This window comes from Otolemur garnettii, unplaced genomic scaffold, assembly GCF_000181295.1.
Source record: "Otolemur garnettii isolate 467f Iridium unplaced genomic scaffold, OtoGar3 scaffold00018, whole genome shotgun sequence".
Taxonomy (NCBI): domain Eukaryota; kingdom Metazoa; phylum Chordata; class Mammalia; order Primates; family Galagidae; genus Otolemur; species Otolemur garnettii.
The window spans coordinates 26,748,913-26,774,243 of record NW_003852413.1 but is presented as its reverse complement, the minus strand read 5'-3'; the positions used below and the strand labels follow the sequence as shown (position 1 = coordinate 26,774,243).

The following is a 25,331-nucleotide window of genomic DNA, read 5'->3' as shown; positions in this document are numbered from 1 at the left end:
CCTAGATTGTGGGTTCTAAGAGGAAGAGGAGAATTTGGGGGCATGGAGAGGATTGGACTTCAGGCAACTTGGCACCTGTCGGATCCTGAAAATCACCTCCTGCCCAAGTGTTAATTTTTTTCCTCTCTCCCCTTTTCCACTCTTTTTCCTTTTATCTATGGCTTGGACATCTCCTGTCCTATCTCTTCTCTCTCTCTATCTTTCTTGGAAAAGAAAATGTACTTTTGCAGCATTCTTTAGCTTCTGCTACCTGGACACGGCCCACAGGCTGCCAGGCCACACTTTAGCCTTGCTCTGGGAGTGGATTTGGGCTGAGCCCACGCAGCTGCAGCCTAGTCCGCAGCCTCTTAGCACGGCAGCTGGTTTGGGTTACAGCGATCGCTAACCTCGCAGCCCAGTTGGGTAGGGACGAATGCATCAAGGGAGAAAGGTGCTTAGCCAGTCCCAGATTAGGCTTGCCTAACCAAGAGATGTCCTAGAGCAGATGGAAATGTGGGACGTCAGCATGAAAAGAAGCATTTATGGGAGAAGTGGGAAAAAAAGTGTCAGCGCGTGGAGGGGTCTTCTCTTCCGGGATTTGAAGGATAAACCCTAAATAGGGGCTTCTGCAGGCTTGTTCTATTCTCTCTCTTTGTGCATCTCTTTAACTCGCTCTCTATTCTTTGCTTTCCGATTCTCAAGGGCCCCTACGGACGAAAAATACGAAACTCTTCCTAATGGTGAGAGGCTGGGGGTCTGGGAGGAGATATTTGGGCGGATAGGAAACCGAAAGCGCGCGGGTGATCCGCTTAGCCACTGAACTGAACGAGCGGCAGAGCCTGTAACATCCCCAAGCTGCCAGTAGAGTCCGCCTTAGACCAAGTTCACAGCCAGGCTGGGGCCTCCGAGGCGTCAGCGATCAGCCGCGCAAGGTGGCCCAGGGCCCTGCATTGTTGGGACGCTGAGCTCTCTCTCTCCAGTCCTATGGGTACAGTGGCTCCCTCTGCTCTCTAGAAGTCCCTGCTCGAAGCTCTCCCCACTCTTCACCCCAGTAATAGCCTTCTCTAGGTCAGCTCATAGGAACCCTTTCCCAGCAATGTTGGCCATACCCTGGGGGACAAGCATTTAGAGTGGGTGGTCAAAAGCCCTCCTTAGCATTCCAACGTAAGATCAGTGAAAATGTGAGAAGTAGAGCTGGCGGCATTTCCCAAAGAGATTTAATAGTCAAAGACTCCTCTTCCCTGCCTGGTTGGAGAACATTGGCAAAGAGGGAGGAGTAAGGAAAGCTATTTGTGCTTGGGTTTCTGCAGCGGGCAAAGCAGAATGAGACCCTGGGCTGTGAGGCCAGTGTTATTGCCAGAGGGGTCGCAAAGTTAGAGGGTCAAAAGTTTACAGCTTTCTAGTCGTCTAGCAGGGAGGGCCGGGAAGGAAAGGGGGAAGGGCCATGTGTGAGAAGAGAGAAGAGAGAAAGGGATGCTCCAGGTAAGGAAGACCTGGGAGAAGTGGGGAGCTGAACTGGGCAGGGAGAAGGCAGATATCAGGAGGAGGAGAAAGTGAGGAAGCAAGAAATTCTTCCCCCTACAGGGAGCTGCACAAAAGAGAGCACCTAGGACATGGTGAATCCTCTGTGCATTTTCTCTCCCAAAGACAACCTTCGAATCGCCATAATAAATTTAATTAAAACCTATCCAGCCTCACACATTTTTAAAATTCAATTACCCATGAGTCTTTGCAAGGATGCTTGTCTGTGCCAAAGAAGGCGTCCAGGGTAAAGATTTGATTCTCACCAACGTAAACTCAACCCTGCTTGCCCTAAAGGACCCAGACTGCTAGGTCCTTCTCTCCCCTTTCCCTCCCTTCAGAGAGGTTGGTCTGTTTTCAATATCCCCTAACCCCAAGGCTGGGTGTAGGCAGCTGGGGCTCAGACCACTACCAACATTGGAAGCTTTCCAGACTCTCATTCCCCTCTCCAAATTGCATGGGTTTAAGAACTTGGATATTGAAAGGTTAGCTTGTTAATTCTCTCACCCTCTCCCAAACCTCCATTTGTATGTTCCTCTCTTCCTATTTGAACAAGGGAGGGGAAATTGGAAGGAAAAATACCAAATGTCCTAATGGAGATCTTTTTAACTGGAGTTGAAACAGGCGACCTGAAATGAACCTTGATTCCATGCATTAAGCTTAACTCATAAGCAAAGTGCCTAGAGAGACTCTGTAATTATAGCACCAGGGCATATGCCTATTTTGGGTATTTAAATGACTGTTGTTTTATGATAAGTCATCATATTCTCTTCCAAGCATTTAATATAGGAGGTGCACTGTGGGTGTTTGTCCTGCTAGAATGGAGATAACCTGAGAGTTTCTGTAAAGACACCTTTTGAAATATGGTGAGAATAGACAAAAGTTTAATATCAAATTTTAAATCAATTTGACCCCAGTGTTTTTTTTTCTCACCAAACCAACTAGGTACAAATCCCTATTTCTACTTAGTTTTCAGGTCAGTTTCTGTTAGGCCAGGGAGGAATTTCTGGAGTCTTGAGGAGGTAAAGATCAAAGCCTGAATAATTCATCTCCTTCTGTTAACCCTGGGTCTCCTTTTCCTCCCTTTCAGGACAAGATGTTAGCAAATTCAGGGATCTGTGGATTAGACTGGAGCAGTGCATGGTCTTGGGCTAGAGGGGCCTCCAGATAGGGAAGAGGTGGCTTCTGCTATAGCAGAACAAGTTCAGTGCTTAGGGGAGCTCTTTCCAGACCTCTCTGTTAGAGGGATGCCACTCTGCCAACTCTCCCTAGGCCTAAGCCTAGTCTCAGTCTCCAAACTTGGATTGCATAGGAGAGTCACCTCTGCTAGTCCCCAGGAGGCTGGAGAAAGGGAGAAGTTTGTTGTAGGCAATCTACCAGATCCTAATTCTGGGACGACAAATCTAAGAAAATATCACTATTTAAAATGTCTCCAGAGTTTGCTTGTTAACCTCCTGTGGTGGTAGTGGAGATAGTAGGCAAAGGAGTTACTGTATAGATAAGAAATGGGGGGGAGAGGATATTGTTTTGTTTTAAAAAGATAATTAAAGCCTCTGAAAGCCAAGTCTTTGATGCAGTCCAGCCTCTCTCTGAGGTTGCTGTTTCTCTCAACCTTGCTGGACTATGGGCCAAAATTTTGGCTCAAGCAGTGGAGGGGTCATTTCTGGGCCCTGGCGTCTCCAAAATTTTTCCAGAAGTGGATGTATCTCTGGCACCTAGAGGAGAAAATAAAGCAGATGGAGTGTGCAAAGGAGTCCAGATACTGGCCCTACTGGTGCAGGCATTTACGGAGAAGGTCAAGGGAAGGAGCCTCTGACTCAGGCCTACTCTCTGGAGCAAAGATGCTCAAGGCAAATTTTCCATTTTCCCTGTGCCAGCCTCCTTTTCAGGCCTTAAAAGGGACCACCATTGAATTCTATCCTCTTCCTGGAAGCAGAGCTGACCAAAAATACAGAAATGATGGAAAAGCAAAGCAGGGGCGGCAGGGATGGCTGAATCCTATTCTAATGGGACCTTTTGGGAGTTGGGGGCAGGTGAGGAAAAAAGAAGTTTCTGGGGGGAAAGTGGAGCTAGAGGGGGTGAGCTGAATCAGATTCCTGCTCTGTCATTTTTTCTGCCAAGTAATGACCTAGGCAAAATTCAATATGACCGAGCTAACTGCAAGAGCATATTATAGTAACTGCCTGCTCGTGGGGGAGGACCAGAGAGGGGTGAACCGCAGGTCACGGCGTCTAAAAATTATTAAAATGTTCTAGAGCCTCGTGACGCGCTTAGCTGTTTAACAAAGACTGCCAAAGTATGAGATTAATTTGAAAAACTTGCGCTTCAAAAACAAAAACACACCAAAAAAAAAAAAAAAAAAAGTCTTGTTCCGGAGGCCCGTAGCTCCTCTGCCGGCCGCTGCGGTTGGTTTTCCGGACACAAGATAGTGGACAAGAGCGAGCTCAGCTGTTGCCCAGCGAGTCCGCGGGCAGGTCGGCGGCCAGGAGGGCACGGGGAGCGCCGGGTGAGTACTCTTGCCCTCTCCGGCGGCTCGGGGCCTTTCTGTCCTCCGCGAGACTGCCCGCTGCTGATGTACAAGGGACTCGCCTCCGCTCTACCCTTTGGTTTCCCTCCATCGCTAAGTCCCTTCCTATCCGCCCGCCCGACAAAAGGTGGATTATTTCTGACGGGCTGGGCACGCCCAGCACGATGGAGGGGTGCTGGGCAGCAAGAAGCCAGGCCAGCAACCTGTGGCTACCAGGCTAAAGCGGCAGACCAGCCACGGAACCCGCGGGAGCACAGGGGAGATGGTTCTGAACGCGCCCAAGCCCCTGCTCTTATTTTATTATTTATGCGTATTGGTGTTAGTGTTCTAGGGGTGGAGGGGAGAGGCAGCCTCCAGCGCCGGCGAAACTCCTACTGGGAGTGGCTGATAAACCCTGTCCTCCACCTCTGACGGCTGGTGGGGGTGGGGAGGGTGGGGGGAGGCTGCGGCGCTTTGGTGGGATTGGCAGGTGGCTGCTCCCAGAGCGCTGAAGAGAAAATCTTTGCTCTCCGGCCCTAGGATCAACCATGCCCAACCCCGCAGTGGCTCTGCCCCTCATTCCTCTCTCTTGGGGTGCTCTGGGTACCTGTGCCATATCCCTCCTGAAGTGTAAAGCAACAGAGAGGTCCAGCGGCGGGCCCAGCAGCCTTGGCAAATTTCCGAAACACCGACGGGTTGGACGGGTTTCCGAGAGCGCCTGAGTTGAGAAAGACAGGAGGTATGGGGTGGGGGAGGGGCCTGGCTGGTTGGAGTGGGTTCTGGAGTCCCCGAGTGGCCTTTAAGAAGACTTGGAAAGGTCCCTGCTTGACCCTAAGGAGCTGGTGGGGATCCTAGAAGGACGTTTTGTCTGTGGGCCCAGGGCCAGACTCCAGTCTCCTTGAGTGCCCAAATGCCGGTCTGAGACTACCTATTGGAACCCTCTTGGCAAATATAACAGCTACAATGTAGTAGTTTGATTTTCTTCCCCAAAATATGTACAGTCAAACGTGGCCCAGAATGTGTTGGTGTTAGAAATCAGCCCCACAGGCTAACATTGGTAATGCCTAGATTTGTAATTTTTAAAATTCAGAGGGTCTCTGGCCCTAGTTGTGGGCAGGTAGAAGCTCTCCTACCCACCTGCAAGGGTCCCAGGACTAGGGATAGGCAGAGGCCTGTGGAGTATGGTAGTTAAGAGAGTTATTTTTGCATTGTTGCTATATTTGTGAATGAAATTGACATTATTCTGACTTGCTCACTAGGGATGTAAGTATTTCTCAGATTTAGAGATTTAGATCGGGAGTCTGAGTGAGGAGAAAAAGGCTTTTGTGCACACTTTCTCTCACACTGTTACAGATTCCACAGTTTAAGCCTGGGTACTCCACCACCCCCAACCCTCAGCCCAATCCCTTTCTAGTAAATCCACAGTTCCTGGGAACTACAGGAAGTCAGTTCAGAAATGCCAGATCCCCATTTTGGCCCCAATATGAGTAACCCAAGCAGGTGACAGGGCAAGTTAGTATGTGTGTTTAGACCCACAGGACCTGCCTGGGGCTACAGGGGTGGAGAAATGGGGTTCCTCCCCACACCTCCAGAGGATTGTCTCCCTCTTTGGCCCCCAGGAGGTGTGGGAGATTGGGAGGGGCCGGTATATCATCTGGCTACATCTTTTATGGTTCCTCATTGCCCTTCATTCGGAAATGAAACGCCTTTGATCTTTTTCTCAGGTTGTAAACGGAATTGCCCTGTCATTAAATATCCGGGGCCCCATCTGCTTGGTCTCCCAGCATTTTTCTTTACAGCTGTTTCTCTCTCTTTTTACCATTGAATTTTTCCAAAAGGACTTTTATTACACCCCCTTCACACCCAGCCATCTCTCCCTCCTCTCTTCACTGAGAGGCGCTTTGGAAAATATCTAGATATTCGTTTGATCGCAAACTAAAGGCTTCAAGGGGGCACGGAGGAGCCGATTGGGGTTTTGTTTTTTCTTTAAAAAAAAAAAAGTCCTAGGGGGAGGGGAGGGGCGCGAGGGCACCCAGAAAGGCCTGAATCTGACTTCTCCGCAGCCTCAGAATGACCCTTCCTCCTTTTGTGCTTAGCTAATGTTTACATCTCATAATTCATGCGCCAGCGAGAGTTGCACAGCGGCGGCGAGGTTCGCGTCCTTTTGCGAATCGGCTGCTTCTATTTCTCTCTAATAGGAAAGGAGAGTTGAAAACCTTGTAATCCCCAAAATGAACCCTCGGTGTCTTTTTCGGTTCCCAAAGCTCGAAACTAGAACAAAACGAAATAAAATCAAAGCACTCAAACCACACCCCAAACGAAGAACACGCGGAAAGTAAGAGAACTGGAAAATTTCTGGGCCAAGAAGATCTGTCTGTCTTCTGTATATACCCTGTAGATCCGAATTTGTGTAAGGAATTTTGTGGTCACAAATTCGTATCTAGGGGAATATGTAGTTGACATAAACACTCCGCTCATTTTTTTTCCAGAAGAAAAAAATCTATTATTTTTCTAAATGAGGACAATCCGGTGACTACCACGCGAAGACTCCTTCCTTTTTCTTTCTTCCTCTTTCTTTTCCTCCCTCCACTGGTTAGAGACAGGAATCATCTACCTGAACACTCTTCATGCCTGCCCCTAGGAGCCTTGGTTCTTTTTTACTTTTCTGTAGAGCTTAATATTGTCGTTCATAATATTTTAAATTTTTCCTCTTGCCCGAAGCCCACCTATTTTCTATTCTGGGCTCGAAGCTTTATTGGAAATTCCCCCAAAATGACTATTGTCTTCAGAGTACTAGGGCAAAAGAAATTCGCTTTTCAAACGGATGCTGAGATCGCCTTTCCGTTTGGGTTTAGCACAAGATGCCCTGGACATACGTGATTACGAGGGGGTGTTATTGTTTGTGGGGTTCACCTCTAGGTCTCCTATCCCCATTATCACAAAGAGGTGAGATTTCTGCTCCCCGTGGAGGCGGCGGCATTAGCGGCTATTAGAACATCAGAATATCTAAGCGCCATGGTTTGTATTGCTCCGGTGATTTTGGAATTATCAAATTATTACCCAATTTTGCTCTCAAAAGTTACAGGTTTTTCACTCCAGCGCTCATCTTTAGTGTGGGAAACCAAGTCATTTCTGCTGGCTTGGGCCGCCGTGGGGTAAAAGGAGGCGTGGATAGGAGAAGGGGTACAGACGGACTGACTGACACAGTCAAGCTAATCGCTCTGCTAAATGCGATTTGGAAGGCGAGGTCTCCCCGAATTAGTCCATGAATTTCCTATCGATCCGCCCGCAGTTCCATTCATCTCTGACAAGTCCCTCTGTGCACCCGCCCTCTAGCTCTCGATGCTTCCTCTCTCACCCCCTACTCCGCCCATCTGGTTGCAGAAAACAGCCCCAAGGTCTGTGCCCCTCGCCCCTATATGGGTTCCCCGTTTAAGTTGGAGCCCCCAAAACACAGGTCGCTCAACTCCCCAAACAGATGCATGGCGCATAGTCTCCCTCCCGCCTTGGGGAAGAGATGGGAGACTCTGAAAGCAAAGAATGCTCAGCAGAGTGGAGGCAAGGCAGGAGAGGCTACCCCCAGAGCCCCAACTTTGGAGGGGACATAGGGATTGCGCTTTGCCAGCTCCTGAGGAGGCCCTCCAGTCACAACCTGCGCAAGCTCTCTCTCTTTTTCTCTCTCTCTCCCTCTCTCTCTCATCCCAGAGAGAGCAAGGAGAGGAAGGGGTCGCCCCTCTTCAGTCCTATGTAAATCTTGGTGTTGGGTGTGTAGGGAGGGGAAGAGAAGGGGAAATAAACCTCTTTGGCTGGAGTAGGGTCCGGGTGAGCAGATTTCCTTATCCGGGAATCGCAGGCGGGGCGGCCATTGGCTCGGAAGATCACGTGGGCCCCTAACTTTGTTCACTTGACAGTAAGTAGGAGGGCTTTCGGAAACAGGAAAACGAGTCAGGGGTCGGAATAAATTTTAGTATATTTTGTAGGCAATTCCCAGAAATTAATGGCTATGAGTTCTTTTTTGATCAACTCAAACTATGTCGACCCCAAGTTCCCTCCGTGCGAGGAATATTCACAGAGCGATTACCTACCCAGCGACCACTCGCCGGGGTACTACGCCGGCGGCCAGAGGCGAGAGAGCAGCTTCCAGCCGGAGGCGGGCTTCGGGCGGCGCGCGCCGTGCACAGTGCAGCGCTACGCGGCCTGCCGGGACCCTGGGCCCCCGCCGCCTCCGCCACCACCCCCGCCGCCCCCGCCACCGCCCGGGCTGTCCCCTCGGGCTACTGCGCCGCCACCCGCCGGGGCTCTCCTCCCGGAGTCCGGCCAGCGCTGCGAGGCGGTCAGCAGCAGCCCCCCGCCGCTTCCCTGCGCCCAGAACCCCCTGCACCCCAGCCCGTCCCACTCCGCGTGCAAAGAGCCCGTCGTCTACCCCTGGATGCGCAAAGTTCACGTGAGCACGGGTGAGTGCGTGGGCATACCTTCCCCCCCCCTTGCGCTTTACACCGAAGGGACCTCCGAGACATGGTGGGGGGGTGAGCTGGGGGAAGCCAATTGTCCCCACTATAAACTCGCCGCCGTTGCCAGAGATTTACGGTCGCCTGTTTTCAGAGCCACATAATTACATCCCCCATAAATTTTTATGGCCTGGTGGGCCTTGCGCCTTTGAAGTCGGTTCCCCATCCTCTTCGCCATTTTCACCAGGGACTTTTTCGCTAGGGAGATGCAGTCTCAGTGAAGCTGGAAGTTGAAGAGGGGTGTAGGAGGTGGGGGAGGAGAAGGAGGAGGTGATCCGTATTTAAGCAGAGTTGAGTCAACTCCCAGTATTTACTTTTTCCTTTCTTCTAGTCTGACTCCTTGGCTGGAGAAGTGAGCAAAAGTTTTTACCCAGGGCAGGCACTACTTGGAATCTGAGCTCGAGGGTGGGAACTAAACAGAGGGAAGATTTAGGGACACCCCCTCCCTCTTTTCCACCCCGCATTCTATCATTCTAGAGAAGCCCAGGCTAAGGGGGAGAGTGGAGCCATTCAAACCTTGGACAGGTTCCTCACTCCTCACCCCTAGGCTCCCAAACAACAAGGACAGCACAACCTCCCGGAACTGGGGGATCTCTTTCTCTTCCTTGGGTCCCACTTCTAGCCCTTTTTAGATTTTGTCCCCTTTGAAGGAAGAAGTGTTGGGAGAGGGAGGGAAGCAGACACTGTGTTAGTTGGAAGAAAGGCTCTTCCTCCTCTTTTGGGGGGCAATAAAACTTTCTCTTTCTCCCTTTCTCTGTGTGTGTCCAGTAAACCCCAATTACGCCGGCGGGGAGCCCAAGCGCTCTCGGACCGCCTACACTCGCCAGCAGGTCTTGGAGCTGGAGAAGGAATTTCACTACAACCGCTACCTGACTCGGCGCCGGAGGGTGGAGATCGCCCACGCACTCTGCCTCTCTGAGCGCCAGATCAAGATCTGGTTCCAGAACCGGCGCATGAAGTGGAAAAAAGACCACAAGTTGCCCAACACTAAGATCCGCTCTGGTGGCACCGCAGGCTCAGTTGGAGGGCCTCCTGGCCGGCCCAATGGAGGCCCCCCCTCGCTTTAGTATCCCCCTTGAACCTGGGGTGGGGGTGGGCATGGAGCGCCTAGTGGTGGGTAGGGGTGGGAGGGGGCCGGGGCCTGGGCCTGGAAAAACCTAGCTGCCCTCCCCCCCCCCCACTTTATATAGGAATAAACGCAGAAGAGGGGGAGGGGAAGCTTTATTTATAGAAATGACAATAGGGAGGGAAGGAGGCCCCCCAGAAGCAAGGTTCAAGTCTCCTGCTTTCTTCCTTAAGAGAAAGGAAAAAAAAGAAAGAAAAAATAATGAAAAGAAAAGAAAGAACAGAAAAAGGAAGAAGAAGTAAAAAAAAGAAAAAGAATTGGAGGCAGTTTCTCCTCCTTTTCAGCTTTGGTGAAGATGGATCCACGTTTCATCTTTAATCACGCCAGGCCCAGGCCCATCTGTCTTGTTTACTCTGCCGAGGAAAGGATGGGCCTCGGTGGCGACCATTACCTCGACACCCAGCTAACAAATGAGGCCCGGCCTCTGCTGCTGCCGCTGCTGGAAGACAGCCTGGATTTTCTTTCTTTGTCCCCCACTCCTGACACCCAGCGAAAGCACCCTCTGACTGCCAGATAGTGCAGTGTTTTGGCCACGGTAACAAACACACAACCTCCCTCCTCTTTGGTGCCCTTCACAGGGGACTGTGACTGCTCATCCCCTTCTTTCACATTGGGGCTGGGAGGGGATGGAAAATAGAAGAAAGGGGACAAGTTGGAGAGAGGGTGGCCTTGACAACGCAGTAGCAGCAGGGAAATTGAGTCCGAGGAAAAAAGACAGACTCAGATACTGCAAAGGCCTTCCTCTGGAAGGCCAAGTCATGCCTGGCAGATTGAGGGGCCAGTTGAATTCTGGGAGTAGAGTACCACACTCTCCAATCCAGAGTTGTACAGTGGAGGCCTCTCTCCCAGATTGAAAATGAATGTGAAACTAGGAAAAAATATCGTGCCCCTCCCAGTGTGGGAGGAGGATGTTGCAGAGCCCTCTCCCCTAGTTTATCATTGTTGCATCATTTATTATTATTATTATGACTATTATTATGACTATTATTTTATGTCATGTGTGTGTGTGTGTCCTCTCCCCTTTTCTCTTTCTGACATTCCAAACCAGGCCCTTTCCCATTTCTGGGGCTGCCTGAGTCCAGAACCTTTCCTTGGTGTGAAAATGTGTGTCCTGTACAGAGTGACAATAGAAATAAATGTTTGGTTTCTTGTGACCAGCACGTGTGTTTTTGTTGAAACCTTGATGTAAAGATATGGACAAATGCCACCTAGTATATATTCTAAGCATCCTAGTGGGTTCAGCTTCACATTGTGTGTGGTTGAAGATTTTCTTCAAAGAGTCTGATGGGAATTTTTATCTCAGAGGACTCCAAATTGTGGTAGCTCATTTGTTTTTCTTTTGGGGTGGGTGTGTTTTGTTCGGGGCTTTTAATTTTTTTCCCTCCAGTCCAAAAATGGATTGAAAGGACTTGGGAGGGCTGATTCCAGTCCCTAATGGGGGAAAATGTTTCATTGTAGGACACAAGAGGCTTAAGTACGGAAAAGCCTTTCATATTGTGATTTATTTGTCATAAGCAAATAAAATGCGGTTAAGCTGTCTCCTACTAGACAGACTGCTCTTTGGTTATTAAAGTCCGAGAGAGGATTCTGCGAGGCCGGCCTCTTTCCTCCCAGCATAAGAAGGTATCGCTTTCCTCTGAGGTGTTTAAGGCTTTAATGAGTCTAATTTTTTGCACAGATGTTTCTGGGTGTTTGCAGGTTTTCAGAGTATTTTTATATTACAAAGGAGCTAGCCAGTGCCATAGCTCAAACTCTGACAAGCAAATAGATAATCAAGAAGACAAATGGCCTCTTTTGTGAAGCCCTGCTCCTGTATTAATTTTCATTTTCTTTCTCATAGAAAGTATCGAAAGTACGACTGAGGACCAAATAGCTTTTTGTCTCTGAGGTCCCAGTCACCCCTAGAATAGAGTGGGGGAAGGGGGAAGGGGTGCAGTTGATCCTTAGAAGCTCTGTCAGCCTTGGGCCGCTTTTGTGCAGCACTGTGGAAAAGTTCTAAAGTCTGGGGACTCCAGCCTTCAGATCTCTGGTCTGGTGGTAGCCCAGGGTACAGCCACCTTGCCTCCAAAAAACTCAGGGCACACAGAGAGCATATGCAATTAAAAGTATTTTTTTTTCCTGGTCCCATCTCCTTTCAGAAAATAAAAAGAACCAATTTCATCTGTATGTTTAATTCTTATTATTTTGCATTCTTCTGGTTTGTAGCAGCGGGTAATTGGAGGCTGAGCAGGGTACTGGAACCGATGGGGCCAGTGTCCTCAGCAAGGGAAAGGGCGGTTGAACTGCCTGTTTAAATGCTGCTGGGCGAGTCATACAAAAAATTGCCCTGGACCTGGAGAAGGCAAGGGGTGAGCTTTGTTTTGTAGGATCTCGATGTGATGTTTTAGCTCCAAGGGGATGGGGCAGCCCTTAGTCTAGGGGAAAAATAGTTCTTAAAAAGCATATGCCCCCCCAGGAATGTCTCTAAAGAACCAAATCAAAGCTGCTCCTTGGAAGGTATGAATAGAATTTTTAAAAAGAGATTTCTATGGAGCTTAAAGTTCACAGCCATTCTGTGTAGACAAGAGCTAAGAAAAATGTGAGAATTATACAGAAAACCATTAATCACTTCTTTTCTTTAAATACGTATCCTCTCTCCTTTGTTATTATTCAACAGCAAATCTCCGCAGACCGGCTGTTGGGGGAAAAAAGTGTTAGCCGTCTCTCCCGGATCTGCAAGGGGGAAAAAATTTGGAACCATAAAGTTGAAAACTTTTTTCTCTCAGTTTGGAAGAAGCCGTTCGTCATGAATGGGATCTGCGGAGCTCAGGCGAGAGGAGGCGAGAGGCGAAAAGGTAACAAAGCCCGGGTCCCGGTCCCGGGCTGGCGTTTTTTGATCGTTTTATGAGCTCTTTTCACAAACAAAAAAGAAACTCTCGCCTCCTCTTTTTCTTTTTCAACTATCTTTGCTGGGTTTTTATGGTGGATGCTTCGGCAGGTTTGCTGCCTTTTATGATGACGGATGCTTGGGTTAGAGGGAGATGGAGGGGCCTGGAGACCTGGAGAATGTACTGGTTGGGACAGAGGTGTCGGGACCCGCAAAAAAGCCTTGAAAAGAAGGTTGTTTGTGAGGCAGCCCAGAGTGCTTTTCTGATTTTGGAAAAATGCAGGTGGGCACTGCTGCGCCCCAGCATGTGTACATGAGTAGGACTATGATGCGGTCAGAGTGTTCCTGTGATTCTGCCCGTCTGCACTGAGGGCTGGTGTCCCCTACGTCTGTTGACCTGTGGGATGTTGTCACTGCCCCCAGTTTTTGGATGGAATGCTCCAGTCTTGGAGCGGGCATAAGTGGATGTTTGGTTTTTTTCTTCTTGGGATTCTAGACAAATGTGTGCTACTCTGCGGAGCAGGCAACTGCTCAGTTCACAGGCGAGGTGCATTGATGCAGGAATATTCCTCTTCTACTCTGCACCCCTCCCTTCCTCCTGAAGTCTTGGTGTTGCTTTGGTTTCCTCTTTTTCTCTTGGTTTGAGGACTCCTGTGCTCTCCTCTGGGACATGCTTCTCAGCCAAGGGAGTTAGTAGGCTCTGTGTCAGACCGGAATGTGCTGGCCCTTTTTCCCTGAGGCCTCGCTTAGAGTTTGGAGGCGGGAGGCTGGCAGGAGAGAGTTCATGGAGAGGCCACGTTTTCTAGGCGATTAGCTCAGTATTAGAACCACAAAATGACCTCGGAAGCCCCTTGACCTCCCTGAGACTGGACATTGTGCTGGCTCTTGCCTCCTGCCCAGGAGGGAAAGTCACACCTCCGCAGGGAGGAGTCCTTGGGCTATCTTATGTCCCATCTTCTCCATTCCCCTCTAGCCTTCAAACCATATCTTGGCATTTCTGGATTATTTTTCTATTATTATCCATTGAGGAGAAAAGGAATTAAAAACTTTAGTCCAAGAGTCCAGTTGAGGGAGGAAAGTAGGGTATTGATCTGTCTCTCTACATAAAGGCCCTTCCCTAGGCCAGGCTCCAATCCCCCACCCCGTGTCCAGTTCATCCTTCCTTTCCTTTTTCTGTTTAGAGGGAGCTGAGAGAAGAAAGACAAAGACAGATGACATGAGGTGTTGGAGGGCTTCAATCCACAGGGCTTCAGAAGGCCAGAGGAATAAGCCCCTGGGTTGTAAAGAGAGAATGGCCTCCTACCACGAACATTCCTTTGGAGGCTGCCATCTCTCTGGGGGCTAACATCCAAATCCATAGCCTCTCAACCCATTTTCTGAAGTTCCTTTGTTTAGAAAACTATTTCTATAATCATGTTTACCCCCTTTCCCTAATCCTCATCTTCTACATACAGAGCTCTTGGAATACCTCACCCATCAGAGGATCGAGTGAAATGGGAGGAGAATCAGGAAAGGCTGTTCTGACCACTTTCCAGGGCCAGCTCTGCCATATTAAGCAAAGTTTCCAGGAACTTAATTTTAGGAGATGGGTGGAGGATTTGCTAGAAGGTAAGCCCTGAGCACAGAAAATCTTAAAAATCCACACCTGCAGCCATCATCTTAGAGGGAGACAGAAACAAAGAGGAAGAGGGATAGACAGACAGACTCTGGCTTGGGAGAGGAAATGCTCCCCTTGGGTTAGGACTAGGAGAGACAGAACCTTGCTGGGATATGTGTGGGTTGTTGGTTTGTAGATTGCAAATTGTTTCCTGTAATTTGGGGACTCTGTTGCAGGCAAGAAATAACTGGAGTGGTTGATATCCTCTCCTTTGTCCGTGGGTGGCATAAGTGGAGAGGCTGGAGTCCTCAAGAAGGAAAGAGGTAGAGAAGAAAAAAGAAAGAAAGAGGTGGACCAGACAGGCGAGCTTGGACCCTCCTGGACTGAAAATATTTTGGGATCAGGGGAAATGATGTTTGTACATTTCCCACACGGACAAATAACAAATTGTGGACCCTTTATAAATCCAAAGGGACAAAGACCTAGTTGCTTCAGATTGCTCTAGGCAATGTAAGGATTAGGGACTTATCAAAGGAAAAGAGGAGAGAGACCAGAGACAGGGAAGGTTGGAATTCACTGTTCAAAGCCTCAGAGCCCCACACATTAAGATTTCCCTTTTCCTTCACACCTAGACTGTTTAGTGTTGTACCAGTCCTCCCAAATATTGGACTTCTTTCTCTTTCTCTTTCTCCCAGTTCCCTGGCCCACCCCTTCACTCTCTCTCCTATTTCCACCTTCTGGCCTGGGGAGAGGGGCTGCCTAGCCCCGCCAGAGCCTCTGAGACAGCCCCAGCACTGGTAGTAGCAGGTCTCCCTGAGAAGCGGCAGCTGGGGAGGGGGTCTGGTTGGAAAACGGAGTTGGGAAGTTTCCCAGCGTGAGTTGAGCGCTGACGGATTTGTGATCAGCCATAAAACCAGCGCGTTCAGATTCGTAAATCAATCTTGCCTTTCTCACAGTCTAAATGTTCGCTTTATCGGCAGTAAGAAAGCACTCGGCTCTCGTTCAGGCGCTTGTTTATTTGAATGTAGAGATTCCCAGGGTCTGCAAAGAGTGTGGGCATTTTAACAGAACCTGCCCGGAGTGCCTTCATGTCATTTTGCTGTTTTTCTTTTCTTGTTCTTATAAATAATATCTCATTTTCAGAGATTGCTGTCTTCTTATGTCTAGCATATTATATTATATTCATATCCTCATTCATATCCCTCCCTCCTCTTCTCTCTCGCTTCCCTATTTTTGTTTTAGACTTTAGCAGAGTGTTTTTCTTTGGAGGACCATTTTTAATGGATTTGTGGCCAGAACCTTGCAGGGAGTTACCCTCACTGGAGACGGGAGCAGGGCCCACATCAGAATCAGGCTGAATTCAATACCAGTCTGTGTTTTGTATCTGGACAATCAAAGCCGGCCACCCCCTCCTTTATAGAGTCTGGGCCCACTGGGGCCCCCACTCCGTGCAGCCAAAGCTGGATTCCAGAGCCTTTGGTAGGAGCGGTAGAGTGGTGGTGTAGCCGCTACAGCTAAAACCTCCTCCGACATCAGGGTGGCTGTTTCTTTGGTGTTTGTTAAGACAACCAGGTCCTCAACTTTTTCTAAACTGAGTTGCTTTTGCTTTAAACCCCTTCATACAAACCAGGGAAGGCCCTTCAGCCCCATGCTCCCCTAAACTAGAGCATGTTTTTTCTTCCCCCATTCCCTGTCCAGGCAGCTGTGGTCCAGGCTACCCCTGTAGGAGCTAAAGACAGATAAGACTGGGAATGTGCAGCCAGGGGCTTCTTTAGGAATGTCTTTTCTGCTTCCTTTTGCACCCCTACCCCCACCCCATGCTCAGCCAAATTCTGATTCTGCTTATAGCTGGTCAAGTTTGGGGGATTTTAAAATTTTGTTTAGTTTACATTTGAGGTAAAAGGGTCTGTATAAGTATCTCTCTTCAGGCCTAGGGGATAGATTTCCCCTATCTCTGATGTTTAACTCTTTAACACCCCCACCGCCCCTTCTTTTTCCCATTGATCAGTCTCTATTGTCTGGTGATTAGAAGCTCAGGGTACTAACACCTAGGAAATAGGGACCCTGGGGCTGCCTGGCAGACTTCAAAGCCTTTCTTTCCTTTCCCTCCACTCTTGTTCAAATCTCCAGCTGTCTTCATGGTGTGTTGGTTGGGGGGGGGGGAGGACAGAAGCAGGGTATGACATAGGTACATAGAGACTGAGTGTCCACTTCTTTTGTTTAGAAACCTTTATCCTGGTCTTTGTCTCTAGAGCCTATTTTCAAAGAGTCAATAGAATTTGTTTACCTATGGTAGTAACAACATAACGGAAAAAAGTCCCCTTTGCAGTTGTTCTTAACTCTACAAGCTCCAGAGTCATTGCTTCATGCTGTCCTTTTTTTTTTTTATTCCTCCAAAAGGTACCAAAAAAGATCAAAAAGAGAATTAAAGCCAGAAGTGCTGTTCCTTATGCATACATAACATAGACTTACAAAGTGTTTCTTTTCAAGCTAGTCCCCTTAGAAATTTTATCGATTATTTAGGAAGAAAAGGAGTGAGTCCTCCTAAAAGAAATACCCTAGGAGTAGGGGAGAAAATAAGAGTTGGGGAGGAAATCTTAATCCTAAAGGATACGGAGAGAAGAATTAGAAGCTGAGAAATCCAGGGGCTTGGAGAAGGGCTCTGTGCCCACCCCACCCCCAACGCCCCAGACACCCCTGCAGACTATTTCTGCACCTCCACGAACTAAGCAGAAGCAGGAAGAGAAGGGAAAGAGGAGAGGTGGGCTGTGGGTAAGTGTGTATCTGGGGGTGGTTAGGGAGCTGCAGAGGTAGTAGGTACAGATAGGAGTATGGGAGAGAGAGAACTGGCTACTATTCCATTGGTGGGTAGGGGGACTTATTTTGCAGGAAAATTTCTCCTCCTGAAGGGGAAGGTCATAGTGGTCCTTTGAGCCTGAAATCGAAAGACCCCCTTCCCCCTCCCTGTCACGTGATTCATTAAATAATTAATGCCGAGGTTGCAGAATAGATATGTATTCGTCAGGAAAATCGCAGGCTCGGTCTCCCTGTTTCTGACGTGCAATTCAACTGTCCTTTGAAAAACAAGCCTGTACCCCCAGAAAAAAAAAAAGAGAGAGGGGGAGAGAGAGAGGGAGAGAGAGAAAAAGAAAGGGAGGCAGCAATAAAACAGCCCCGCAGCCGGAGCCACACCACGGGCTGGGGTATTGTAAGTAGAAGGGATTTCTCACTACCTACCGCGTCTTATATGTCCATGTAAATTTATTGTTTGTTATTAATGTTATTGTCGTAAAATGTGACAAATAGCCATCTTCATTTCCTGCCATTTCTCTTCACACGGTACTCTGTGTGTTTATACCCATTGAGGCATTGCATGGAGATTTTAGGAATATTCCTGCTCTCTCTCTCTCTCTCTCTCCTCCAACCTTTTTCTTGATTTATAGCAATATGGGTGTCAGCTTCTCGGCCGGCATGCCAACCATTGTGTACCTCTGTATGTGTGTGTGTGTGTGTGCACGCGCTCTGGTGTGCGCGTCTGCGTGTGTTTGTGAGCCAGTTGTGTTGTTTATGGCCATGTCTTCGATAAATCATTTCTCATGGAAAATGATGTGGAAGCTGGGCTGTTTCTGTGGCCGGGAAAGAGTCGCTCTCCAAGGCACTTCCTCCCTCTCTGCTCTGCTCCCAGGAGTTGGTTATTTCAGACGATTTACAGTAATATATCAGCAGTTAATATGAAAGCTCTATAGCTGGAGGTCTTAAATTACAGCATCTGTGATTATCAATTAAAGCGAGATTTGTATAAATTTGGTAAACCAGAAATGCCTCATTGGCATACAAACCCAGTCAAAGACCACGACCTAATATAAAAATTATATTTGCAAGCCTGATAGAGCCAACATTCCTCCAGCTGTAGAAAGAGCTTCATTTTTCAGCGGTTCCCCTCCAAGAGTTTGGCTCCTCCAACTCCAGCTCTGGGTGAACAAACCCCACTCTGACTCATAAGGAGCCTGGGAGCAAGAGAAGTGGAAGCCGAGAAAGAAATTACTGGAGTTGAAGGCAAAGATTGTAATCGATGGAGACCAAATCAAAGTTCTCTGCAATTGGAAAGGAATGGGAAGGATTCAGTTATAATATTAAAACTTGATTTATAAGACATGTATATGGGATATCATTGCGGGTGGAGAAAGAGTTACCCAAATTGGGGAAGACAATGGAGGCAGGCAAAGGGTGAAGGGCAGGGAGAGAAGCTAAAAGCCTGGGCTCCCCACCCTCCAGGCTAACAAAACAAGGAAATGAATTCACACCACAGGAGCCTTCCTCGGACCTCCAGAAACAAAGAAAAGTTTCCTGAGCCAAGTGAGGGGCTGTGGGTGTGTTTAGGGATAATGAGAAGTTTTTTCAGGTTTTTCTAGAAAAGAAATGTTCTAGGAACCAGGTGGTCCCAGAAAGGTGAAGAGTATTCCAGGGCATGGGGTGTGTTCCTCTCCTTAAGCTCCCATCCAAACAGGGGGCAAATGGTATGCAGGCTGAGATGAGAAGAGAGCTGTAACTTTTCCCCTATAGTTTCAGGTGGAGGTCCCAGTTCCTCTCCATTAGGAAAAAGGCTACTTGGTCAAGAGCAAAGCCAGAGGTGGCTTCTGGGGGACATCCTGCACTGTGCCCCAAAGCTGTGATGGAACAGAGAGGCAGAGGACTAGGGCCTTCACCAAGTCCAGTCTGGGCTGCTAACTGCTTATTCCCTGATGGGAGCCAGACCAACTGACTTTACAGCCACAATTATCTTTGATATTTAACTCTGCCTGCTAGTGTAAACCTTTGGGCAGGAAATCTAGAATGACATGCACCCAGGTGTTAATTATTCATGGCATCAGCAGCATGGAGTGGCAACTTAGGCCCAAAGTCCTTGCAACCTCCAGGAGCTCATTCCCACACTCTGCTTTAAGTGAACACTGAGCCCTATCCTTGTTAACAAGTGATGTGCACAGTGGGTGAATCTTCCCAAATTGGGAGTCTGGGCTGAAAAGAGTCTGAGGAGAAAGTGGAGAGGCCAAAACTGTGGGTTGGGATGGATAAGGGCATTGCCTGTCCTGGATAAAAGGAATTGGGGAGAGTCTAGATTCATGCGCAGCTTTGACAGGGCTGAATGTTGTGGGGAGGCAGCAAAGAGTCTTTGCCAGGCAGGGGCTGCAATACTTTCAGTCTCATTCTCCACTCCCTCTTTGAGTGTTGGAGGATCCCACATATGTCTAGTGTGGGAGACTGAGCATTTCTACTTTTCCCTCATCTGCAAAGCGTGAGTGTAAAAAGGGTTAATTCACCCCCCAATCTGATGCTCCAGAGTTTAGCCCAAAGTCTTAGAGTCCCTGAGAGGGGAAGAAGGATTGCCTCTTCCTTGGAAAGAGAGACATGAAGGAAAAGGTAGAATCAGAATCGTTTTTATTAGCTTCTGAATTCAGCCAATTTCAGAGGATGAGCAATAAAAGTGGGGGGCTGAAGAATTTGTTCTTCTAGCTAGAAGGGAGCCTAGTCTCACTGATCTGGGAGTCAGTTTCACAGGCCCCTTACCTCTATGTTTGCAACTCCTCCTTGTGACTAAAGGTCTGAGCTCCCCTCTTTTCCTTATTCTCTCGTTCCCCTTCAGGTCTTTGTCTTCCCTGGCTCTGGGAAGGGGAGGTGCCATTTCCCTAATACACACGAACTCCTCCCCAGGAGACAAACAGAGGGATCATCCTTGCTACCATGATCACACTAAATCCCCCTATGTGAGGCCTGATGCCTCCCATCCAGGCATTTGGGCCTACCCCCCTAAATCAGCAAGTTTGAAAGATATTGTTGCTTTATATAGTGTGTGTGTATATATATTCATTGAGCACCCTGTCTCTTACCAGTTTTGTACTCCCCACCCTTCTGATTTGCTTTTGTTTTGTTCAGGGGATGAGGTAGAATGCATCTGGTGGACAGGGCTTTAGGAAGCCTGCTGATTCCATCTTCTCCCCAGACTCTCTGCTGGTATGCTCTTTCTCTGTATAATTGTAGTGTTTATCTCCATGCCTTTAAGAAGCTTGGCTACTAACACTTTAATGACCAGAGGAATCAGATAGAAAGATGAAGAGTGAGAGGATGAAGGACAAGGAGAGGAACCCAGAGAGAGAACAAGTACCCTTTCTGAGGTGAAAAGTCAAGCCTGAGCCCAAGAAGAGGATGACAGAGCAGAGACAAAGACCACTCCTGGGAAGGGAACCTGTCCTGGAAGAAGGAGGAGCCCCACAACCCAGAAGGACATATACAGAGTTAAGTGAGAAGAACAGACGTGGAAAGGAAACCACTCACTTTGCCCCTTTCTCTCTAAAAGAGACTCTTTCCACGACAAGGCAGTTCCCCCACAAAGGAAGGGTAAGAAAAGAGGCAGCCTAATGAGCGAGCTAGGAAGTGATTTTTGGAGACACTCCCAAGTCCTTTGCAAGGTTCAATTCAAATTCACTTAAGACAAGGAGTGAGGTAGTGTGAGAAGACAAAGGGGCTAAGAGAAAGGAACACAGACAACAGAAATGGTTAGAAAAGGCAGAGAGGGAGAAGAGAAAAACAGAGACAGAAACAGTCTAACTCCCTTGGGAAGCAGGCACAGGGGGAAGCTCCTGCAGACTCCTTGCTTCCTATCTTTCTAATAGCTTTCTTTACAAGAAGCTGCCTAAAGCCAGGCCATCTCAGAAGGATCCTAGAGTAGGCCCCCCTGGTGGGGTCCGAAATAAGGTGTGAGGCAGCCCTGGTAGGTACAGAAGTGCCAGGGAATGACCAAGATGGCTTGGACACTTAAGTCTTCACTGGGACTTCTCGAAGCTGGATTCCATCCTGGGGATAGGGCAGGGACTGAGGCCAGTCTGGACACCTAGACTCTGGGATTCTTCATTGGCTTTTCTTCCCCCTTGTGAGTTTGGTCTCTTCTTTCTCTAGGGATGAGAAGTTGTTGATGTTCCATCACCTAAGAGCTTTCACCTCCAATCCACATCTCTTCTCTCAAACCCTCAGCCTTAACAAGGGGATGCTTCCCTTACTAACTTCTGCCTCCCCCATCTTTTCAGGAAAGAAAAGGAGAAAGGAAAAGGGGAAAGAAAGTTCCTTCCAGCCTAAGGAGCTTTAGAAAACTCGAGGGAAAATGGAAAACGTAAACCTCTCTCTACAATCCTTCCCATTGCCCCCTTGCCATTGCTCTGCTTCCTCCATTGCCTCCCCCCACCCCCCACTCCGCCTCTGTCCTGCCCAGAACGCTCTTCCTTTCCCTCCCTTCTCCGCCGGGTCGGACATATGGAACCCATTTCGCTGGTGACATTGAAGAGCCGCCGCCGGTGTGCCCGCCTTCCGCCATGGCGCCCCCGGCGCTCCCCGCGCTCCCCGCGCCGTCCCTCTGTCAGTCGCCGCTCCTCTCGCCTGGCAACTTGGCCCGGTCTCAAAGCCCAAGCCCAGCTCAGTGCCAGACAGGCTCGCTCTTTCCGCAGCCCCTCGAGGGCCCTGGTGGAGTGGGAACTCCGGGTGCTCAGGAAAAGGAGTCGAGTCCTGCCCCGCGTGCAGGATCCGCGCGCGCTTCGGCCGCGGGCCGCGGAGACCGAACAAAGCCGGGGGCGGGGGCGGGGGCGTGGTGGGGGCAAGCGCATCCGGGCCTCTCCCCGAGCGCGGCGGGACTCTCCGGGGCTGCTGGGGGTTGAGTGACCGGGATGCGGCGGCCCGCGGCGGCAGAGCCCCAGGCGGGGCCGAGGGTCCGAGGCCTGGCAGTCGGCTCCAGCGCGCCCCCGGTGCCGGGCAGCCGGCAGCGGGAGACTGCACAGGTAAGTGTGGGGTGCTGAGCCGGGGCATTCAGGGCCAGGCAGTGGTGGGCAGAGCCAGGTCCTCAGCCCTCTCTCCTGGGACAGGCCTGGATCCTAATGGAAGACAAAGATGAGAGCAACTTAGAGGGTCTGGGTGGGGGCTGAGAGGGCGTAGAGAGAGCTGGGGTGTAGGGCGAGTGTGGAGGAATGTGGAGCTATTCGTGTGCGAGATGTGGACAGGATTCCCGGGAGAGCTCTCCCACCCAGGGAGAGTGCTGGATGCTCTGGAGGGTTTTCCAGGGTAGCTGTGAGCTGTGGGTGTTGAGGGAAATGTGAGGGGGATCTGCTGGGGCCAGTGTGGGTGGAAGACTGCTGAGTCCTGCTCCCACAGTTCAGCTGCCACCATGGCTCAACCCTTTAGCACCTAGCGGGTTATTTGAAGCTAAAACTACAAGGGCTGAGCTGAGGCTGGGTGTTAAGCTGAGAAGCTAGGAGAGGAGGTGATTTATGGCTTCAGAGAAGCTGTGTTTACTCCCTGCCTGCTCTGGAAACCAAAAACCAAACAGACCAGAGGCTAGAGAGACCCTCTCCTCGGAGTGGAAGGGAGGTGATGCCAGGCTGATGTGCTGAGATTTATTTTCCCAGATGTGGGGAGATAGTGGGAACTGTCCCTTTGCAGGCACCTGGTATGGTAGGTCTGTGTGACGTATAAGGAGTGTGCAAGCATGCACATGTGTAGGTGGGTTTGTGTATTGTGGGAGTACATCTGCACATGGGAGAAGTGTGTATTCTAGTTAGGGCTTGTTGGATGGATTTGCAGGATCGCTTTGTGAGCAGGCATATTGGGAGCTGGAAGGGAGACTCTGTGTTCTCTTGTTCTGGGACTGTGGGATGGGGTAGCACTGAACACACTTTGCTTCCCCTTGCTCTGTCCAAGAGGTAGTGATCCTTCCTGCCTGTGCTCTTTCCCCCCACAGCCACATGCAGCAGAGCTCACTTGGTCTGGCCCCTGGCCCAAGCTTCACCACCGTTCCTCCTCCTCCTGTGCCCTCTGCCCACGTAGCTATAGCTTGATCTTCACTTTGAATCTTTAATTTTGCAGTGGAAGGGGGGAATTAGTGAGCATGGTTGAGTAGGGAAAGGAGGGGGGAAGTAGGAAAAGGCCTGATGTGGTAGGGAAGAGCTCAGGAGATCTAAGAGATATGTGTTTGGAGGGTGGGCCTTGACAAGCTTGGGCCCACCATTACTGCTTAAATTCCCCCAAGGTCTCTGCTTGGAAGAGGTCAAATGAGCACAAAGACAGACAGAGATAGGGAGCTAATGCAGGTGATGGGGATGGAGAGAAAAACATTTTGATTCCCAGATAGTTATTTCCACAGGCCAACTAGTGGCTTTTGCATTTCTATGCAGACACCCAGCTTTGCCTGGAAATTGTTTTGCATTAAATTTTCTCAGCCGCAGAATTATCTTTCCTCGCCTCCAGCTAAACTTGCATTTTTCCACCAGACACTTGGGCCCCGCACCAATGAAATCTGAGAGGAAGCGGCTGGGCCCTAAGTGGCCGTAATTTAATTGATTTTATCATAAATCATCAACTTGATGAAGAACCCGAGGTTTCAGTGAAGTAAATTGATATTAATGGGAGTTTCTTGAAATGCAAACTCGCTGCATTGTTGAGGCATCTTGAACTGGGAAGGTGGATTACATGTTTCCCAAGAGCAAAGAGCCTGGACTTAGAGCCCAGCACAGTTTTGAGGGATAGGGAAAGCAAGCTTCAAGGGGCAGGTGCTGGCTGGGGGTGCCCCCCCCCCGGGGGTGCCCCCCCCCCACAGTAGAGAATGGAACTTTGTTGGGAGGGAGCAGAATCTGGCTCTGTGGACCCTGCTGGCCATCTGGGGAATGCTGGTCTCCAGCTGTGGGGGAGGCAACTGGGGAAGCTAGTGGGTATGTGGGCAGAGGTGGGGGTCGGGTAAGAAGGCTAGACTGGTACAATGGGTGCATTGATGCCTGGTTAAAAATTGCCAGGTTGAAGGCTTCTCCTTTAATTATACAAATTAATTATTTACTGCTCAGGTTGCTGTGTCCAAAAATAACACTTTTGATTTTTTGATGAGGATAGAAAACAACCCACCCCCACAGAAGAGCAGAGCAGTAAAACTTACTACATGAGTCTGGGTGGGGCAAGGGAGGACCATGAATTGGGTCTGTGCTCAGTAGTAGGGTTAGGGATATAGGCATTTAAATCCCAGGAGAAAATATTCTGCATTTAGTCAAGATGGTGCCTGTAATTGTCTAAACTCAGTTTATTACTGTTTATTGTCACTTACTTTTTATATCAGCACATAAAGAATCATTAACTTTCTGTCCAAAAGGTATCTTAGAGATCATTTAGCCTAACCCAGCCCCTCATACATATGCCCAGGCTTTACAAAAGGAGACACATGCTCAAGGAGTTTCCTATCTCATAATACACAGCCAAGCTGGACTGCCTAGAATATAAGCTTCCCAACTCCCAGGCCTATCCCAAGCATGACTCTAGACAAACCACTTCCTTTTGCTGGAACTCAGTTTTCTTGTCTGTAAGAATGGCAGAGTTGGACGGGACATTCCCTGAGTTCTTCCCAGTTCTGACATTGGGTACCTCTCTGTGTATTTATCTTCTGGGAGCAGCTCCCTGGGGTGTCCTGGAGTTCTGTGGGCGTGGGGGTATAGGTTACTACAAGCTTAATTGTAACATTCAGAGATACAAATATGCCTCCAGCAGTGGTTGGTTATGTAGATTGTAGGTTAGCTCCAGGAAATCTGCTGGAATCTGGGCTTTTCCTCCTCCTGAAGGTGTCCTTATTCTCAGCATGGAAGAACCTAGTGGAGAGCAGTGGAAATGGAAGACAGTGGAGAGGGGCTAGCTAGCAAGGATTGGCATTTGGAGATGAGCTAAGGAAGGAGGAGCTGGATCTCACTGAGCAAGGCCCTTTCCCTGCCAGGTGCTGGGCTAAGGCTGGAGTTATTCAGAATATGGTAGTTTGAGATGCCTCTTACCCAATCCCAGGGACTGAACAGTGATTTCAGAGTTTAGATTCTGTGACCAACTCCCCAGCAGGTACCACCTCCCCAGCCTCACCCAGGCCTTTAGGACTTTGGGCCCTCTCTTCCTGGGATGAGGCACGCACATAGTGCCACACCACTCTTACCAGCTCTCCTCAGGGCAACCAGGACAGGTCTGCATGGTAGAAGACCCACACTTTATTCTTGTTCTTATTTTCTATCTCTTCCCCCAAATGAGGGAAGATAAAATTAGAAAGAAATGGTAATTAGTTTCTCAGGTACATGGTTGTGAGAAAGCAATTTTTTTTTTTGAGACGGAGCCTCAAGCTATCCCCCTGGGTAGAGTGCCATGGCATCACGCTCACAGCAACCTCCAACTCCTGG

At 49.3% G+C, this 25,331-nt stretch overlaps 2 protein-coding genes across 4 annotated transcripts in view; both read left to right on the top strand.

The window, feature by feature from the left end:
* The window catches only part of HOXB3 (homeobox B3), a 41,257-nt gene that overhangs the window by 3,917 nt on the left and 12,009 nt on the right, over positions 1 to 25,331 (top strand). Inside the window, exons 1-2 of one of the 3 annotated variants that reach the window (XM_012802972.2) lie at positions 3,673 to 4,006; positions 12,297 to 12,474. The exons of 1 other annotated variant lie outside the window; for it this stretch is intronic. The gene's annotated coding sequence lies outside the window, so the exon portion shown is untranslated. Of the gene's footprint in view, positions 1 to 3,672; positions 4,007 to 12,296; positions 12,475 to 25,331 lie in introns of those variants that run through there. One more of the 3 variants, XM_012802971.2, reaches the window with a different exon arrangement.
* HOXB4 (homeobox B4) lies at positions 7,942 to 10,800 on the top strand. The gene is made up of 2 exons (XM_003786464.1): positions 7,942 to 8,460; positions 9,283 to 10,800. Exons 1-2 carry the CDS (start codon positions 8,004 to 8,006, stop codon positions 9,579 to 9,581), a joined length of 756 nt encoding a protein of 251 aa, XP_003786512.1. The 5' UTR covers positions 7,942 to 8,003; the 3' UTR covers positions 9,582 to 10,800.

What these genes read in the sequence shown, in the direction of transcription:
- HOXB4 (XM_003786464.1), top strand. Translation starts at nt 8,004, where the DNA reads ATGGCTATGAGTTCTTTTTTGATCAACTCAAACTATGTCGACCCCAAG. An exon ending in CAAAGTTCACGTGAGCACGG is followed by an intron (nt 8,461 to 9,282) that starts GTGAGTGCGTGG and finishes GTGTGTGTCCAG; the next exon opens with TAAACCCCAATTACGCCGGC.